The sequence below is a fragment of the Rhinopithecus bieti genome, unplaced genomic scaffold, assembly GCF_001698545.2.
Source record: "Rhinopithecus bieti isolate Rb0 unplaced genomic scaffold, ASM169854v2 scaffold_28547, whole genome shotgun sequence".
Taxonomy (NCBI): domain Eukaryota; kingdom Metazoa; phylum Chordata; class Mammalia; order Primates; family Cercopithecidae; genus Rhinopithecus; species Rhinopithecus bieti.
In genome coordinates this window covers 2,644,760-2,664,010 of record NW_016813480.1, presented here as the reverse complement: position 1 = coordinate 2,664,010, position 19,251 = coordinate 2,644,760, and the positions used below count along the sequence as shown (strand labels likewise).

The window sequence follows — 19,251 nt, the reverse complement described above, 5'->3', positions numbered from 1 at the left end:
CCAGCCATTAACCTCTCTGCCCCCTTGCTTAAATGTATTGAACACTTTGTCCACAGGATCTTCGTGTTTCTTCTCTGTTTGTAATGCTCTTCTCTCGGATGCCTGCATGGCTCCCTTCCTCACTTTCTTCAGATCTTTGTTCAAATGTCCTTCTCAGTGAGGTCTTCTCTGCTCACTCTATGTTAAATTGTAATGTCTGCTCATTTCCCCTTTCTTCATTTTTTTGTCCATCACACTTTTCTCCATCTGTCATAATGTATATATTGTAATCATGTAAATAATTTATTGTCTTTTCTCACTAGAATGTAAACTTCAAGTGCATAGGGATGCCTGTTTTATTCTCATGTATCTTCAACACACTGCCTGTCACATAGGTGACCAATAAATGTATGCTTCATGAACAAATGAATGCCCTGAGCACTGTTTGAGGAAACCAGTCAGCTGAGAAGTAGACTAAGTCAGATTCATTGGTTAATCTCAAATGAACCCTAAACACTAATTCCTTCTGTAAGACTCTGCAACTGTGAACAATCATTTTCTTAAAATTCTGTCACTGCTATTAAAATTAACTGTAGTGACACTGATTTGGTTGAGCCAGCTCATTGCTCCCTTCCATTTTCATCTTTTCCCTCTCTCTTTCCAAATATTTATTGAGCATTTGCTATATGCTAAGCACTGGATACAAAGTGGTAAACCTCTAGTGACAAAGCCCATGCACTTATGAACTTTGCAGTATAACTATCTGAAATTCACCATGCCAAAGTTAATCAGACCACTGCCCCTAGTTGTTCCTTGTGCAGTTTACTTTCCACTTTCAATAATCTTCTCCTAGATAGACCAAAATTAAATAGAATTCTAGCAAACAATTTACATTGAACCTTGCCAAATTCATGCACATAAGTCAGCTTTCAAACACAGTCAGCCCTCCATATCCACGGGTTCCACACCTGTGGGTTCAAACAAATGCTTATGGAAAATATTTGGAAAAAAACTTAGGCCTGGCATGGTGGCTCAGGCCTGGTGCAGTGGCTCACACTTGTAATCCCAGTACTTTGGGAGGCCAAGGGGGTGGATCACCTGAGGTCAGGAGTTTGAGACCAGCCTGGGCAACATGGTGAAACTCCGTCTCTATTAAAAACACAAAAATTAGCCAGGCACGGTGGTACATGCCTGTAATCCCAGCTACTTGGGAGGCTGAGGCAGGAGAATCACTTGAGCCTGGGAGGCAGATGTTGCAGTGAGCTGAGACTGCGTTGCACCACTGCATTCCAGCCTGGGCAACAGAGCAAGACTCCACTTCAAAAAAAAAAAAAGAAAAATGTAAGATGGCAATATAATAAAAAAAATAGAAATAATATGGCACAATTATTTATATAACATTACATTGTATTAGGTATCACATCAATAAATAATGTAGAGATGATTTAAACTGTTAGGAGGATGTGTGTAGGTTATATGCAAATACTATGCCATTCTGTATCAGGGACTTGAGCATTCATGAATTTTGGTATCTGAGTAGTTCTGGAAGCAATTCCCCCAGATATAGAGAGAGGACTGTACTACAGAAGCGAAAATTTAAGCATCACAGGTATTTTAAAAATAGTCTGAAGAAAATAATTGGTAGTAAAATTGCATCTATAGATTTTGAAGTCTAAGTACAAATTAATAGTATTAAACTAGTGTCCGATAAATGTTCTTGACATTACATTTTACACTTCCGTTACAAATCCCAGCACTAAAACTTTTAAAGGCATTTCATATCAACTATTGTGCAGAAATATTTTTATGGCATTGTGGTTCATTATAGTGGTTAAAGTTATTGTCAGTTTTCAAAAAATAAGATCTATTTCAAATATTCCTAGCATATATGAAACTTTAGCCAGAGTAATTTTTCTAATTCCTAAAAGGGTTTTTGTCTTTTGTCAGCAAGTACTGTTGTCAAAATATTTCAACCACAGATTCTTCTTATTCCATCAGAGGACAGCCAAGTATCTGAATGATACCTCAGCGGTCCAGAAAGGACACTATAGCAGTCAGCAGAAATATTTTAATCTACTCATCAGACATAAGTCTAATTGCTCCCCTATTTCATTTGGCAACCAGAAAGACTGTTTTGAGAAAAAATTTTGTGGGTTTCCTTTTAAATAAGCATAACCAAGTGCTAGTTCCCTACCTGACTTTCCCGTAAAATTTTACGGGTTGATTTGTAAGCAGTTTCACTGGAAATCTAAGGACATGACAGAATATCAGTGAAGCAAAATCAGCATAATCACAGGACAAATTAAAGTAAAAATCCAAGACTCAGTTCGAGGCAATTCAGCAAAGTTGTACTATGACCTGCCCAGAAGCAAAGCAAAATGAAAATAATCCCATGAGTCCGGTTCCTGGAAAACTTAGCAGAAGCAAGATCACCATGAGAATGTGCATATTTTGGTCTGGGACTCACCCAAATAGTATAATAATCAAAGTTTGCTTGAAAAGGAGATTACTTCAGGAACTTCCAGTGACAACCCTGGTTTTCTTCTGGGAGAGTCAAAGCAGAACCAGCAGCAGAAACAGTGGAATGGGGCAGTGCACGTAAGCTTTTTGGTCTTGGGAAATCTTTACCTGTCAAAAAATTACTGAGGATCAGTAACAACTTTTGCTTGTGTGATTTTATCTATCAATATTTACCATATATCAGAAGTTAAAATGAAAAATTTTTACACTCATTAATTTATATAAAATAATTTAAGACACCCTACATGTTAACATAACATTTTATAATAATATTTTCCAGAAAAGCATGTAAGAAGTGCGGCCTTGTTTTAATGTTCAGTGTTTTCAATGTCTTTACTTAATGTCTAGCTTAATCAAAGATAACGAGATATTCACATCTGCTTTTGCACCGAATCTATCGCCACATGCTGTTTGGCTGAAGTACAGGAATATGAAGAAAATGCAGCCTCACACAGATGTTATAAAAAGGAGAAGAATTTGAATAACCTTTCCAGATAACTATTTGATCCTATTCCAGTGCTCAAGTGTCAGATTTTTTTTTTTTTTTTTTTTTAAGACGATGTTTTGCTCTTGTTGCCCAGGCTGAAGTGTAGCGGTGTCATCTCAGCTCACTGCAACCTCCACCTCCCAGGTTCAAGCAATTCTCCTGCCTCAGCCTCCCGAGTAGCTGGGATTACAGGCATGTGCCACCACACCTGGCTAATTTTGTATTTTAGTAGAGACGGGGTTTCTCCATGTTGGTCAGGCTGGTCTTGAACTCCCGACCTCAGGTGATCCGCCCACCTCGGCCTCCCAAAGTGCTGGGATTACAGGCATGAGCCACCATGCCCAGCCTTTGATTAGTTGTAATGTGAAATCTGAAACCCTAGCAATGAAGTTTTCCTACTCTGTTACATTAAAACCTATTGATCTATCTTACACTTCAAATGGATGTTTTCTCATTTATTATTTTGTAACATTATATATTGGTCATTTGGAAAATACAGTTCACTCAGTTATGCAGATCTTCCAAATACACATTTTTTATACAATGTAAAAGAAAACATATTTGTTAATATCATCACTGATCTCATCAGAAAAGTATCTAAGTTTTGGGGAGCCCTAAAGCTCACAGTTGTGGATACAAGTTTTCCAAAATACCAATTTTCACTTAAAAGCTCAAATTATCATTGGCAACAAACATTATGAGTTATTTGCATTGAAGTGGCAATCTGGTTAAGTTCATTTTTCAAAAATGTCTGCCAAATATCCAAGTCTGAAGCACCACAGTTTGTCAATCTATCATATAAAAAGCGTTCAATGGAATAAAGTGGTGGTTAAGTTCAGCTGTCAAGTCAAACAACCACCAAATACTTTTCCTCCAGCCAACCATCATACTGATTAGAAAGCACAATGTTACAGTGCTGTATGCATACTTTTTGCTTTGTCACATAAAATACATTAACAAGATATGGATGCTGGGCTCTATGACTCTTGCCTGCAGTTCCAGCTACTAGAGAGGCTGAGACGGGAGGGTCACATGAGCCCAAGAGTTTGAGGTCAGCCTGGTCAGCATAGCGAGACCCTGGCTCTAAAAAGGAAAAAAAAAAAAAAATTGACTCAAGGGTAAAAAATTAAAAGCAAATCCTGCCTTAGCATTATTATGAAAACAGTGTTGACTCACAGATCCCTTGCAAGTCTGAGACACTCAGGACTGCACAGACCAGACTTCTGAGTATGGCTGGGCTAGGAGGAGAGAAATGGCCAGGGACAGCAAGATACACTTTGTACCTACCAGCTGCCAGGTACTGGACAAAATAGAAAAGATGTTCTACATTCATTGTCTCATGTGGTAGTATAAATCCAAACCCCTTTTAAACAAGTATTTGTGCCTCCATTTTTTTTTTTTTTTTTTTTTTTTTTGAGATGGAGTCTTGCTCTGTCGCCCAGGCTGGAGTGCAGTGGCCAGATCTCAGCTCACTGCAAGCTCCGCCTCCCGGGTTTAGGCCATTCTCCTGCCCCAGCCTCCGGAGTAGCTGGGACTACAGGCGCCCACCACCTCGCCCGGCTAGTTTTTTGTATTTTAGTAGAGACGGCGTTTCACCGTGTTAGCCAGGATGGTCTCAATCTCCTGACCTCGTGATCCACCCGTCTCAGCCTCCCAAAGTGCTGGGATTACAGGCTTGAGCCACCGCGCCCGGCCTGTGCCTCCATTTTAAAGGCAAAGAAATAGGCTTACAGAAAGCTGCAGAACAGAGCTGGAAGTTAGTCTGTTGGCTCCAAAACTCTTGCTTTTTTCCCCACCATGGAAAAGGTATCTTCTTTCTTACTAGCTTTGGTATAGGGAACCCTCTCTTCCAGAGTACCCCCTTACAAGCCATGTCCCCCATCCAATTTCCTGGACTGTTTCCATTCCCGTGCAGGCCCTTGCCTCTTTGAGTAAAATTATTTCTACTACTAGTTATTTAAATCAGACGTAACAAAAAACACAGAATATACAGGTGCTTTTCTTTCCAGGGAGCACATCAGGTATTCATAATCTTTAATTTTCAATGAGCCTGAAATTAACCTTGGAACCTTCTCAACTGAGGTCCAGGTAGCCATAATCAATCAGTCAATCAGGGCTAACAACAGAACTGAAATTTGTTTGCTTTCACCCCAAATCAATAAGAAGCAAATGTGTGGGATCAGAGGGTGAACCTCTTCCTTCCTTCTTTACAAATACAAAAAATAACTTTGCCAAGAAAATATGTGCATAGCTCCAGGTGGTGTTACCTAGAAAAACTAATATAATTATTAGGAGTGAACATTGTTGACTTCAATTGACCAGTTGGTCTCTCTGAATTCATTACAAGTCCTAAAAGTCTACTAAGTACTTCCCATCTACTTCAAAAGTCTAATATTGACAGTGAAGCTGTTTCCACATTCCAAATTGTGCTTTATTCTTGAAATATAACTGAGCCTCTATAAAACAGTCCGCAATGACTTCCCCAACTGCTTCATCACTTCAACACATTCCCCATCTGAATACTTCTAGTATTTGATTCGGTTCTGCCTCATGTTGTACTGGCCTTAGAGTCTAGAGCAGCTGAAGGTATTTTTGAAGTCTGGAACAAAAATCAGGATTGAGACAAAAAATCTGACTACAGACAATGAGGACGTGTGCTAGGGGGTTAGGATTCAATTTGAATGTCCAATTACATGGTTACAAACCTGTTTATGCCTTGTGCTTTTCAGATAAAGAATCAGATTTTGGAAGGAAGGACACAATCTTTGCCTTGCTCAATTAAAGAAATAGATTTTTCAACTTTGGGATAAATGGTAAAAAATAAAAATAAAATAAAAAATAGATTTTTGTCTTGTTCACTCTGCTATTTGATGGGGCCAGGCGCAGTGGCATATGCCTGTAATCCCAGCACTTTGGGAGACTGAGGCAGGTGGATGACCTGAGGTCAGGGGTTTGAGACCAGCCTGGCCAATGTGGGAAAACCCTGTCTCTACTAAAAATACAAAAACTAACTGGGCATGGTGGTAGATGCCACCAGCTACTCAGGAGGCCAAGGCAGAAGAATCACTTGAACCCAGGAGGCACAGGTTGCAGTGAGCCGAGATAGCGCCACTACACTCTAGCCTGGGTGACAGAGCGAGACTCTGTTTCAAAAAAAAAAGTTTGATGGAAAAAAGATTATTTTACACAATTATTCTTCATGATATATTTTTCAATTATTCACAGTATTTCTAACCCTCATTACTTTAGCTGTCATTGCAGTGACATTTTTCTGGAGACAAGAATTCTCATTATATACTGTCTACATTAGAAACTCCTAATCAGTTCTTACTTGAAATTGTTCTCCTGTCAATCTACCAGAACAAAGGACAAATCATAAGTGATTGGTGAGATATTCAAAAGAGGTGACCAACTGGGCCTCTCACATAAAGGACAGAACGTTTTTTTCTCCTAGCTTGGAAAATTTGTCCTCCTGGAATTAATCAGCCAATGTCTTCTGAAAACCAAAATAAAACAAACATCTACTTTGTTAAAATCTCTTCACAAGGGAAAACACAAAAATAGAAATACATAGATGTAAATTCAGCTTAATGACCAGAAGTTGTGTTTTGTGTAGCATTTTACTCAAGCCTACTACAAAATTATGAATTTCCCTTATCTTAATAAGCCACATCCCTGTTCATTTGTTGCTCTTTTCTAAGATTACTGGACAACTTTCACTACTCCAAGACCCTAAAGTCGTTACCCATCTCTGTGCCTTTACGTAAGCTGTTCCTTCTGCTCTAAATGTCCTTACTATTCGCTCTCTGATTAAAGTGCTACTCTTATCAAGTCAAACCTCTGTGAAGCTCCCTTTTTTGTTCAGGGGTTCTTCTCTCTTCCCATCCCCTTCCTCCAACCTAGGTGCAGTAACTTCCTCCACGGAACTCCCATGCCACTCATTTTCAGTGTCCTCTACTCAACCACTTACAATATTGTAATGAACTCGCTTTTTTCTTCTACCAGACTCTCTGTGGGTTCCTTGAGGGCAAGGATCATGTTTTATTCATTTTTATAGTCTCATCACTTAGTACAGTATCTGATTTAATCTAGATGCTCATAAATATTGAATGAATTTTGCTATTTCCTATTTTCTACATGTAATATGCTTCATATTTCTTTTAAAGTTTCAATTCTTTTCTTATTCTCTTTACACTAAAGGTCTCAAACTAGACACACACTGACCATTAGTGACTCTGGAAGCCACTTTGTTTTTCAGATCTGTACACTGGAGCTAATGACACAAACCTATTTTAAAAGCCTATAGTAAAAACAAACGCCTTATCCTCTTGAGAGAAAAGTGCTAATAAAATTGGGGTTTACTTTGGAAAACCATTTTGCAACATTTTATGAAGTTAGACATACACCTGCTGATACGGTTTGGCTCTGTGTCCCCCACCCAAATCTCTTCTTGAATTGTACTTCTGTAATTCCCACATGTTGAGGGAGGGACCTGGTGGGAGATAATTGGAATCATGGGGGCAGTTTACTCCATACTGTTCTCATGGCCGTGAATAAGTCACATGAGAACTGATGGTTTTATCAGGGGTTTCCGCTTTTGCATCTTTCTCATTCTCTCTCTTGCCTGCTAAGATGTAAGACGTACCTTTACCTCCCACCACGATTGTGGGGCCTCCCCAGCCACGTGGAACTGTGAGTCAAATTCAACCTCTTTCTTTTGTAAATTACCGGGTCTCAGGTATGTCTTTATCAGCAGCATGAAAATGGACTAATACACCTACCTTATGATCAAGGAATGTAACTCCTAAGCTGGGCTCAGTAGAGCACATCCATTGTCCCAGCTACTCTGGAGGCTGAGATAGGCGATTGTTTGCACTCAGGAGTTTGAGGCTATGATCTCAAACTAAGATCATACCACTGAACTCTAGCATGGGCAACATAGCAAGACCCACAAAAATTATATACAACTCAAACCGCTATCAAGAGGAGAACAGAAAAATAAATTGTGATATATTCATACAGCGGAATACTTTCGCAATAAAAAGAATTGAACCACTAGTATGCGCAGTATGATTGATTCTCAATAACATTCAGCTAAGCAAGAAGAGCCACAGGAAAAAAGAGTACAAACTGTATGGTACCATTCATATGAAATCCAAGATTAGGCAAAACGAACTTATGGTTATAGACATCAGAATATTGGCCAGGCATTCTGGCTCACGCCTGTAACCCCAGCACTTTAGGAGGTCAAGGTGGGAGGATCATTAGAGGCCAGGAGTTCAAGACCTGCCTATATAACATAGCAAAGATTCCATCTCAATCAGTCAATGAATCAATCAGAAATCAAATATTGTTTTCAGTCAGGGAGGGGGGTTACTAGAAGGGATGTCTACCCTATGTTTATCAGAGGAGGGAGAGTGCAATTCTGGTTCCTTTGGTTTTGATGTGGGTAGGGAGTGCCTCCCTAAGAACATGCACATGGGACAGGAGTTAAAGCCCCCAAGTAAATATAGGTCTAGTAGGAAGAAGGAAAGAGTTTGAGTAGCTAAAAAACAATGTCCCAATGTCCACTCCAAAACCCAACTCCACATTCAGTATTGGAATGCCTTCAACATCCAATTCAGCTAAAACAATATATGAGTTAAACTAATTATTAGGTATCCTGCATCTAAATAATTCATCCCTAGGGGCTCCAGATTAAAATGATGGATTAAATACTCTCATCTAATTTTGTTCCCTCCTAGAATTCCATCGTGTGTGTGTGCGCGCGCGTCTGAAGACCTAAACCATATGCATGCGGAGGATAAAAAATAACAGCAACGTTTTGAAAGCTGAAAAACAGATGGACAAATGCCAGTTGACGTAGGTGACCTGAGAAAGCTCAATCCCAAAACAGCAATGGAAAAACCTGCAAAACAACCTTTTGTACACTGTAGAATCTTCTAAATGCATAGGAATAGGTACCACCAGTTACCTCCTAGGAGTTTCGTAAGAATTAAGTAAGATAATATTTTTAAGTGCTTACTGGCACACAGAATGAGCCCTCAGGAAATATTAGCTATCACTAATATCACCATCATGCCTCTGGTTAAAATGAGTCAGATTCTCAACTGTCTATAGAAAAAGATTAAGCATTCTTTTTTCTTTCTTTTTTTATAATGGGCACGGAGGATATTTATTTAAGATAGTGGTTTTCAAACTTTTAAAAAAGTAGCAGACTGCTTGTTTTGTAAATGAAATCTTACATGAACCTTACTACAGGAAGCAGATAAATGCGGCACTCCTCCGGCAGCAGCAAGGGGGAGGGGCCTGGGCTCTACCCTCTCACTTTCTGCCTTGTCCTTTAAAGGAGACTCTGACATCCCTGAGGAACACAATTGGTTTAGAGGGAAAGGGAAAAGAGGTTAACATTTAGACAAATAAACGAACGAATAAAATAAATGAATGGGGAAAAACAGAAGGCCTTTCCTTAATGTAGAGGTAGAAGTGGAGCTGGAAAATCACCGCTTTGTAACCATCACAGTAAAAATTGCGAGAAGCATTGATGAATACTTAATCCAGGAGGGAAAGTTTGTTTAGAAGCAGGATATTTGCATGATCTTCATGCAAACAGATGGCACATAAGGGAGAAAACACTGCTTATACCAGGGCAAATACTACTGACCTGCAGACTCGAAAAACATGAATGTCACGTAAGGCAGGAAAAGGCCGAAGTGCTTCAGATTAAAAGCTAAGAGACACACAGTGACTATTAATAAACACAGCATATGATTTCTGACCGGATCATGTAAAGAAAAAAATGCCATAAAGGACATTATTGGGACAACTGACATTTGAAATGTGGATTGTAAATGTGATACTGGCCAGGAGCCTGTAATCCCAACACTTTAAGAGGCTGAGGCAGGCAGATCACTTGAGCTCAGGAGTTCAAGACCAGCCTGGGCCACATGGTGAAACCCCGTCGCTACAAAAAATTAAAAAATTAGCTGGGTGTGGTAGCACCTGTGGTCCTAGTTACTTGGGAGGCTGAGGTGGGAAGATGGCTTGAGCGTAGGAGGTGGAGACTGTAGTGAGCTAGGATCATATCACTGCACCCCAGCCTGGGCCATAAAGCAAGACACTGTCCAAAAAAAAAAAAAAAAATTGATACAAGCATTGTATCACTGTTTAGTTTCCTGAATTTGATAAACGTACTGTGGTTATATTCTTAGGAGACACAAATGAGTACATTACATGCCCTAAAGAGGAAAAGATATATGTGACCTACTCTCAAACAGTTCAGAAAAAAACATATACAGCATGTTTACACAGATGGAGAAAACAGTGAAAGGTGGGAGAAAGGAAGGTTTGATAATCAAAGAAATGATGTGAAATAATCTTTAAATAGAGTAATGTGAAACAAAATAGAAAACGTTAAGAAGCCAGGTTTGCTTATTTCTGCTTGAACCCGACTGTGATGAAAGTCGGCTCCTCAGGAAGAATCTTAAAACAGGATAGAGCACACGGGCCCCCGTGTCATTTGCCTGAGTTACAACGTTCCTGAAACAGTAAATCAACTTGACCTTGCCTTTTCCTACATGAAGATGTCTGACAGGGTTAGTGATTATGCTTCTACAATCTATAACCAATTTACTTTAGTAATCTATAAACTGATGTACTCTTACACCCAAACTTGAATGAGATTTCACACATACAGAACCCCCACAACCTACATAGAAGCAATGGGCTGAAACACCACTTTGGAGCCCTGTGAAAGAACTGCCCTCAGGGTATAAACCTTGGTCTACAGTCCTCAGTGAGACTTCTGAATAAAACTAACTGTAATCACATAAAAGCTTAACTTTTTTTTTTTTTTTGACAGCAGGTAAGCAAATTAACTGGGGAACTGCAGTGGGGATGCTAAACAGCAGAGTACCCATTTGTTAAGGGTTGATCATGAATTTATGGGAGGGGCTACAAACACAAATGCCAACAGGGGCCAGGCAGGTAAACGACTGAAGCAGGCTGAGTGACGAAGGAACTCAAGAACGCATGCCCCATCTAAAGGGGCAACCACTGGAGTGCTGCCACCAAGCCTAGCAGCTCTGTGCAGCCAGATCTCCTGATTTTCCAAGGGAAGCCAGAAATCTTTTTTTTTTTTTGGATATGTTAATTTTTAAAACACTCCATGGGCTCAAAAAAACATTTCTAAGTGCAAGAAAATACAGTGCTTGGATGACTAGTTTCTGATTTGTCATCACACCAGACGACCTGTTTACAAGATTTTCTTCAACGGTGCTCAGCTGTGGAGGTAGTCATGGTTGCATTTATCCAACGTTCTACATGTGCTAAGAAAGTGATGGGGACCAGGCGCGGTGGCTCACACCTGTAATCCCAGCACTTTGGGAGGTGGAGGCGGGTGGATCATCTGAGGTCAGGAGTTGACGATCAGCCTGGCCAACATGGTGAAATCCTGTTGCTACTAAAAATAAAAAAATCAGCCGGGTGTGGTGGTGCATGCCTGCAATTCCAGCTATTCCTCCTGAGGCTGAGGCAGAAGAATTGCTTGAATCCGCGAGGCACAGGTTGTGGTGAGCCGAGATCGCGCCACTGCACTCCTGCCTGGGCAACGAGAACGAAATTCCCTCTCAAAGAAAGAAAGAAAGTAATGGGAAAGGAAAAGTGACCTGAGGTAGTGAGTTCTAAGAGAGTGCTTGTAATGACGAGCTACAGAAAATTCAGTTGAATAAAGACAATCTAGAAGCCAAGGGCTAATGGTTACAGTGAAGGTCAGGAGGAGTCAATGTATTGAACGAATCCTATTCCTATTCCTCCTCCAGTTCTTCAGCAAATGATGTAAGTGCTGATGACGGTGGTCACAGAATGTACACTTTTTAAAAATGGTGATAATGCAGTTCTTAGAAATTACAACTTTCAGGTGCATCAGGAGAGTGAGTCGAAGAAATGCTAACTTCAAAAGCGATTGGACGATATTATTTATATTCAGTCTGACAAGGGATTTTGTTACTTAGATGGCTTTTTAAAAATGCATCCTGAAAATACGTATAATCATGATAAAAAAAAAATCACACAAATTCCATGATTAGGACATCCTACAAAATACATGACCAGTACTCCTCAAAACTCTCAAGGTCACCAAAAGTAACGAAAGTCTGAGAAACTGCCACAGCCACAAGAGGCATCTAAGGAGACATGATAACTAAAAGAATGGAATCCTGGAACAGAAAAAGGGTATTGGGTAAAACCGAAGGAAATCTGAATAAAATGTGAACCTTAGTTAATAGCGTAAAATATTGGTTCATTAATTGCAACTAATTACCACATTAGCATGAAATGTTAATAATATGGGAAACCGGATGCTGTGTATATGGGATTATCTCAACTTAAAAAAAAAACTAACAGCCTTAAAAATAAACTACATTAAGAAAATAGGCCGGGCGCGGTGGCTCAAGCCTGTAATCCCAGCACTTTGGGAGGACGAGGCGGGCGGATCACAAGGTCAGGAGATCGAGACCATCCTGGCTAACACGGTGAAACCCCGTCTCTACTAAAAAATACAAAAAACTAGCCGGGCGAGGTGGCGGGCGCCTGTAGTCCCAGCTACTCGGAGGCTGAGGCAGGAGAATGGCGTGAACCCGGGAGGCGGAGCTTGCAGTGAGCTGAGATCTGGCCAGTGCACTCCAGCTTGGGTGACAGAGTGAGACTCCGTCTCAAAAAAAAAAAAAAAAAGAAAATAATACCTATTTTTAAGGGTGTAGTGAATAAAACAATGGCCACCCCTATATTTAACACCCGGTTTAATAATGGCCAATACAGTTAAAGCCTCCCTTTCTTGTCCCCTCCTTACCAGATATGACCGCTTTTCTCAACTTGATTTTCATTCTCTTGTATTCTTGACTACTTTAACTACATATGTATACATAACTAAGCAATATATAGCATTATTTTACAAGTTTTAGAGTTGAATGCACATGAATTGTCATACCGTTTATTTTTCCACATCTTTCTCTTTTTACCTCATCACATTTCTGAGTTCAGTCTTCTTTTATGGGCGTATAATACTACATCCTAATTAATATCCCATAAGGTATTTATTCTCTTATTGATGGACGTTTCTAATTTTTTGCTTCTACCCACAGGGCTGTTACTTCTACCCACAGCGCTGTTACATACATCCTCGTTCTTACCAAAGTTTCTACAAGACGTATAGGTAGGAGCAGAGTGCTAGGGTATAGTAATTGAAAATCTTCTTTTACTAGATTTTGCCAAATTGCTTTCCAAAGAAGTTTTAACGTTTGCGCACCTACTTAGCAGGTGCGTATGTTTAGACGTGTGTGGAGGATAAACTATTTAAAGACATATAAACTAGATAATATACTTGCTTCATTCTCGTTTGACTTTCGTACCCACGCAATTATTTCTGCAAACAAATAAGCAACTACTACCAGCACTTTCGGCAGCTCCACCCGCAGTATCCCCCTGGGAGACGCGGAAACACGGGAGCTTCCGGCGTAAGCGGTGACGCAAAGGACGACGTAAGCACGCTCGGGTCGTCGGCGTCCTGTTGGTCGTCCTTGAAGGCCCCTTTCCGGGCTGTCTGACACGATACAAGTGTCGGCTTGTGTTGGCCGGTTGTCTTTCTTTCGCAAGAAAAGAAAATATTCTCACAGACTTTCTGTGTTCTCAGAGACGATCTTCTTCCCTAGAAAGGAGTCGCTTTCGGTGGGCGTTTCCCTCAGGCAGCGCCGTGGGCAGCCCACAGGCCCTTGTAAGGCGCGCGCCGCGGCCCCGCCTCTTTCCTTTCGGCCGGAACCGCCATCTTCCAGGTAGGGCTTGCGCGTGGCTCCCGGGCGCTAAGTGTTCGACAGACGTGAACCGCAACCTTGTGGCCTCAGAGCTCGTCCACTGGGACCATGGGGAGACTGTCTAACCTGTTTGAGGCCCATTGGCATGGGCGGGTTAAACCACGTTCTGCCAGACGGGGAGCAACGTGCGCCGGGTCGGCCTGGGCCGTGGGCTGAGAACCGGACTGCGATATCGCGGCCCTGCGGGGCACGTTTGCGAGAAAGACGAGACTGAGTCGCTTTGGGTGAGGTGACTCGAGTTAATCTTTAAAAGACTTCGTTTTATGTCCCCGTGGCTGCATCTCCGGTACCGTGGGTGGCCCTCTCACATAGGCTGTGTGGGGGCCGCGTGGCCTGATGCCTTTCTAACTCTTTTCAGTGTGGCGTTTTTAATTCCTAATCTTGTGATGATGTTGGGTGAGGACTTAAGGGGTAGTAGGAATGGATTTAGAGTCAGGCGTCGGTTTTCATCTGCTGTGAGGCCTACAAGTGTGAAAACCCGGGCCCTTGGTCGGAGAGTCGGTCCCGGGTCGTCCTGGGTAGTGAAACCTCACTGCTCTTAGTTAATGCATAAGACGATTTCCGACTATTTTTAAAATTTTGACCCCACATGGTGATTGGACGAAGGGAAAGTGTTTTGACGTTGCAACACCAATATTTGCACCAAGAGGAGATGCTGTTTTGCGAATTCTAGGGCAGCATGCTTTGAGTGAAGGGAAACATTTAGCCGTAGTTCATCATTTTGTCAGTTTGTGGATGTTAACAGTCTGCAGGTTGCTGTTTACAGTGAATCCTAGTTGCCATGATTTTAATACTGTTACAGACGGTAAAGCATCGTTTTGAAAAGTGCCTTCAGTTTTAAGTTTATGGGGTCCATGCGGAAAATGGATTCCAAACTCAGCAAGGTGAATCTAGTGGAGGACTGTGGGCTCTGGAATCAGGAATGAGTTAACTGGTTCTGCCACTTGGTGATTCCACAGAGTGACTTGAATCTACACAGTACCATTTCTTGTATGCTAACTTACCACAAGTTTTTGGAACTTTATACACGTCTAAAGGCTTTGGGGATTAGAACAGGGTACCTGGCATTTAAAGGGTTCATCCATTGTAACAATGGTTTGGCTTTGGTGAGTTAGGTGAAACATGTCTCCTTGCTATACAGTTTTTATACAAATGGCACTTTGGGAGCCATTCTTAAAGGATTGTTAGTAAATTTAGAAACCAAATTGTGTTAGAATGTTGTCAACACTATTTTACCTTATGGTAGCAGTAATAGCCAGGAATGGCACTTGTGCCCTGTAATGACTAAAGAGCCATCAAAACTATTGTTTTGGCCTTTTTGGGAAACAAAAGGAAAGGTTAATTTCTAAATGCCTACATGTGGGTGAATTCTTAGATAATGATAAATTAGCTGCCAGTTACTACTGAGTACTTTACACGGGGCATGCATTGCTGAGTTCTTCGTAGATGTTATCAGTTATGGAAGTGTTCACCCCTATTTCACAAATGAAGATGAGAGATGAAGTGTGGATTTCGCAGCTAGTAAGTGGCAGAACCTATGTCAAATTTAGGTCAATGATTGTAAAGCCTGGGTTCTCCTCTCTCCTACCCTGTATACATTTCGTAGTAAGTAATCAGAAATGTGAAGTGACTTGAGATTTCTGATGAATAGATAGATGCTGTTTGAGATACACCATCACGGAAAATTTGGTTGACAAGAAAGATATAATTCACGTAAAAATGTAAGGCAGTTTTATTGTGTTCTCCGATAAATTATCTTATAGTTAGTAATTACATGCCTTTGGCATTCCAGATTGGGGTCTACAGATAGAGTGTGGTAGAAGTCCTGTTGTATTTTTATATTCTCATAGAGAAAGGCTACTGGTTTGGATTCTCGTATCAAGTTCTGCTATTTAAGAGTTTTGATGTTGTAGAACTTGGGCAGTTTTGCCAAAAGACCTTACTTGCTAAAATAACGGTTTTTTAACCTTTCAACAGAACTAATTGCTTGGTGACCCAGCTTTCAGTTTGCATTTCTCACTTTGCTACTGACATGCGAACATTTGAAATTACAGGGGTTTGGGGCAAATGCCAATTTTCATTTGCATTTGACCGTTAACGCTTTCTGGTTTCAGTAATTCGCCAAAATGACGAACACAAAGGGAAAGAGGAGAGGCACCCGATATATGTTCTCTAGGCCTTTTAGAAAACATGGTAAGTAGGTTTACCTTCCTTCAGAGAAGCATGGCACACATTTGTGTTCTGTTGTGTTCAACATGTGTTGTAGTTGATAGAATGTGTATCAATAGCATTAAATAATTAGCGTCTACCCAACTTATTTTGTGGTAAATAAGCATGAAGTTTATAAGGTAATTTTGTGACTAAATATTGATGCAAGATTAAACTTTGGAGAGAGGTAATTTAGTAGGCTGATTTTGCTTTCAGGAGAAATTATCCGTTGACAAGATACTAAGTATATAACCATCAAAAATGATGTGTTAAAAGCTAGCAAAATTTCATTTCTTTTACTCTAGACTTTTAGCCTTAGTATTCACTATACCAAATTTATTTTTGCAGGAGTTGTTCCTTTGGCCACGTATATGCGAATCTATAAGAAAGGTGATATTGTAGACATCAAGGTAAACATAAAATTGGGAAAATAACACTACGAAGTTAGAAAAGTTGGATTTAATCTAGTGTAGGAATTCAAATAGTGTATATTGCATCTGTAAGAGTACAGAATGGATTTTTTTTTTTTTTTTTGAGACACAGTTTCACTCTTGTTGCTCAGGCTGGAGTGCAATGAATGGCACGATTCCACCTCAACCTCCACTTCCCTTCCGGGTTCAAGCGATTCTCCTGCCTCAGCCTCCCAGATGGCTGGGATTACAGGCGTGTGCCATGATGCCTGGCTAATTTTGTATTTTTAGTAGAGATAGGGTTTCTCCATGTTGGTCAGGCTGGCCTCGAACACCTCGGATGATCCGCCCGATTCAGCCTCCCAGTGTGCTGGGATTATTGCAGGCGTGAGCCACCGCGCACAGCCTAGAATGGATTTTTTAAAGTGCTATTCTTAGCAGAATTTAAATTTTCCTCATTGCCTGCTTGGAGTTAACAACAAGTGGAAATTGGGTGGTAGGGTGGGAAATTATGAGTTTGTCAAGTTGGAAGGGAATGCCTTAGTGCAAAGTTTAACTATTGATGAAGATTACTGTTACTATGATTAAAAACCCTCCTAGTGAAAGCTGTGTTCTTCTGTGACATGTATTTAAATGTATCCTGGCACTCTAGAGCTTAATGATGATTGGTTTTTTTTTGATTGCTTGAAGCAACGTGAAAAACACATTTCACCGGCTCTGAAAGCTCTTGAGTTGCCATTTGAAGGAAATCTTAGAATATGTTAGTTACTTAAAGTCAGATTTTTAAAGGAAAGGGAAATGTTGGTATATAACATTTGTCTCTTTAACAGGGAATGGGTACTGTTCAAAAAGGAATGCCCCACAAGTGTTACCATGGCAAAACTGGGAGAGTCTACAACGTTACCCAGCATGCTGTTGGCATTGTTGTAAACAAACAAGTTAAGTAAGTAGTGTTGTAGTTCTTTGCGGCCAACCAGTATTCCCTCACACCCCCTTTTCACTTTGCCAATTGGACTTATGTCTTTATTGGTCATTCAAGTGGGGCAAAGGAAATATCCTTTTAAAACTCAGGCAAACTGGGTGTTTGTCTTGTATCCTGTCAGAGGAAACAAATTGAAATAGATTTATTGGAAAGTCTTAACACAGTTTGTTACCAAGCAGTTTTTTTTGTTGTTTGTTTTGAGACGGAGTCTTGTTCTGTCACCCTGGCTGGAGTGCAATAGTGGGATCTCTGCTCACTGCAAGCTCTGCCTCCTAGGTTCATGCCATTCTCCTGCCTCAGCCTCGAGTAGCCGGGACTACAGGTGCCCACCACCACGCCCGGCTAATTTTTTTGTATTTTTAGTGGAGATGGGGTTTCACTGTGTCAACCAGGATGGTCTTGATCTCCTGACCTCGTGATCGCCTGCCTCGGCCTCCCAAAGTGCTGGGATTACAGGCGTGAGCCACCGCACCCGGCCCAACAGTTTTTATAGAATAAAAAGAGAAAATTTTAAATTTTATTAGCAATCTGGTTTGGGTTAGATTACTAGAGTTGAAGAGGCTGTCATCTCATCAAAGAGAGTTAAAAGTAGGGATGGTCTCTGCAAGGCTTCTTCAGATATGATTAATAATTGATTGTAAAGTAATCAAGCCATACTTTTTTGATTTGTCGTATCTGGATAAAAGGTTCATGGTTTGTTTAATAAATGAAACTGCAAAAAGTTTTCTACATTTCTGTTATATTTCTGATAAAGCACTTACAAGAATTTCTGCCCTGTTCAGGGGCAAGATTCTTGCCAAGAGAATTAATGTGCGTATTGAGCACATTAAGCACTCTAAGAGCCGAGATAGCTTCCTGAAACGGCCCTTTCGGCCGGAACCGCCATCTTCCAGTAATTCGCCAAAATGACGAACACAAAGGGAAAGAGGAGAGGCACCCGATATATGTTCTCTAGGCCTTTTAGAAAACATGGAGTTGTTCCTTTGGCCACGTATATGCGAATCTATAAGAAAGGTGATATTGTAGACATCAAGGGAATGGGTACTGTTCAAAAAGGAATGCCCCACAAGTGTTACCATGGCAAAACTGGGAGAGTCTACAACGTTACCCAGCATGCTGTTGGCATTGTTGTAAACAAACAAGTTAAGGGCAAGATTCTTGCCAAGAGAATTAATGTGCGTATTGAGCACATTAAGCACTCTAAGAGCCGAGATAGCTTCCTGAAACGCGTGAAGGAAAATGATCAGAAAAAGAAAGAAGCCAAAGAGAAAGGTACCTGGGTTCAGCTGAAGCGCCAGGTGAGAATTTGGTGTGGGTTTCATTGGTCCTGAGAGCACTTTAAGGTTGAGATTTAACACTTCACGTAATTATTTTATTCCTGTTTTTTTCCTTTAATAGCCTGCTCCACCCAGAGAAGCACACTTTGTGAGGACCAATGGGAAGGAGCCTGAGCTGCTGGAACCTATTCCCTATGAATTCATGGCATAATAGGTGTTAAAAAAAATAAAATAAAAGACCTCTGGGCTGAAAAATGTTTCTCTTCATTGAGTAGAAGTGTGGTGTCCTCTCCCCCAAAGAAATACTTCAAGCAAATTTTAGTTGTGTCCTAATTCATTATGTAATGTCTTTACTATTCAAATTTAATGTATTCCTTGCTGAAGGACGTAAGGTAGCTTATTGTGCAACAAATTACTTAATTGGTTAGAAAATGGCCAGGTATCGTGTATGAAATATTTGTACTGGTTTGAAGATAGTCTTAAATCATCAAGGAAGAAATAAAGTAATTTTTTTTTTTTTTTT

General features: G+C 40.6%; 2 protein-coding genes across 5 annotated transcripts in view; one reads left to right on the top strand and one right to left on the bottom strand.

Annotated features, from left to right (window-relative positions):
* USP12 (ubiquitin specific peptidase 12) overlaps positions 1 to 13,507 on the bottom strand; it is a 164,587-nt gene extending 151,080 nt beyond the window's left edge. Inside the window, exons 1-2 of one of the 3 annotated variants that reach the window (XM_017848503.1) lie at positions 13,432 to 13,507; positions 2,447 to 2,607 (exon numbers count right to left, since the gene is read on the bottom strand). The gene's annotated coding sequence lies outside the window, so the exon portion shown is untranslated. Of the gene's footprint in view, positions 1 to 2,446; positions 2,608 to 12,971 lie in introns of all 3 variants that reach the window. The other 2 variants (XM_017848502.1, XM_017848504.1) reach the window with 2 other exon arrangements.
* Positions 13,508 to 13,555: 48 nt separating this feature from the next.
* RPL21 (ribosomal protein L21) lies at positions 13,556 to 18,977 on the top strand. Of its 2 annotated transcripts, XM_017848509.1 has the most exons (7): positions 13,556 to 13,812; positions 15,966 to 16,044; positions 16,408 to 16,469; positions 17,300 to 17,412; positions 18,234 to 18,298; positions 18,664 to 18,749; positions 18,850 to 18,977. In XM_017848509.1, the coding sequence occupies exons 2-7, from the start codon at positions 15,978 to 15,980 to the stop codon at positions 18,937 to 18,939; spliced, it is 483 nt and encodes a 160-aa protein (XP_017703998.1). In that variant the 5' UTR covers positions 13,556 to 13,812; positions 15,966 to 15,977; the 3' UTR covers positions 18,940 to 18,977. The 2 variants fall into 2 exon arrangements, with proteins under 2 accessions (XP_017703998.1, XP_017703999.1); XM_017848510.1 differs by lacking the exons at positions 13,556 to 13,812; positions 15,966 to 16,044; positions 16,408 to 16,469; positions 17,300 to 17,412; positions 18,234 to 18,298 and having other exon boundaries at positions 18,313 to 18,749.
* Positions 18,978 to 19,251: the final 274 nt, after the last annotated feature.

Coding starts and splice junctions, on each gene's coding strand:
- RPL21 (XM_017848509.1), top strand. CDS start 15,978: ATGACGAACACAAAGGGAAAGAGGAGAGGCACCCGATATATGTTCTCT. Junction 16,470..17,299: donor GTGATATTGTAGACATCAAG/GTAAACATAAAA, acceptor TCTCTTTAACAG/GGAATGGGTACTGTTCAAAA. Junction 18,299..18,663: donor TAAGCACTCTAAGAGCCGAG/ATAGCTTCCTGA, acceptor CTAAGAGCCGAG/ATAGCTTCCTGAAACGCGTG.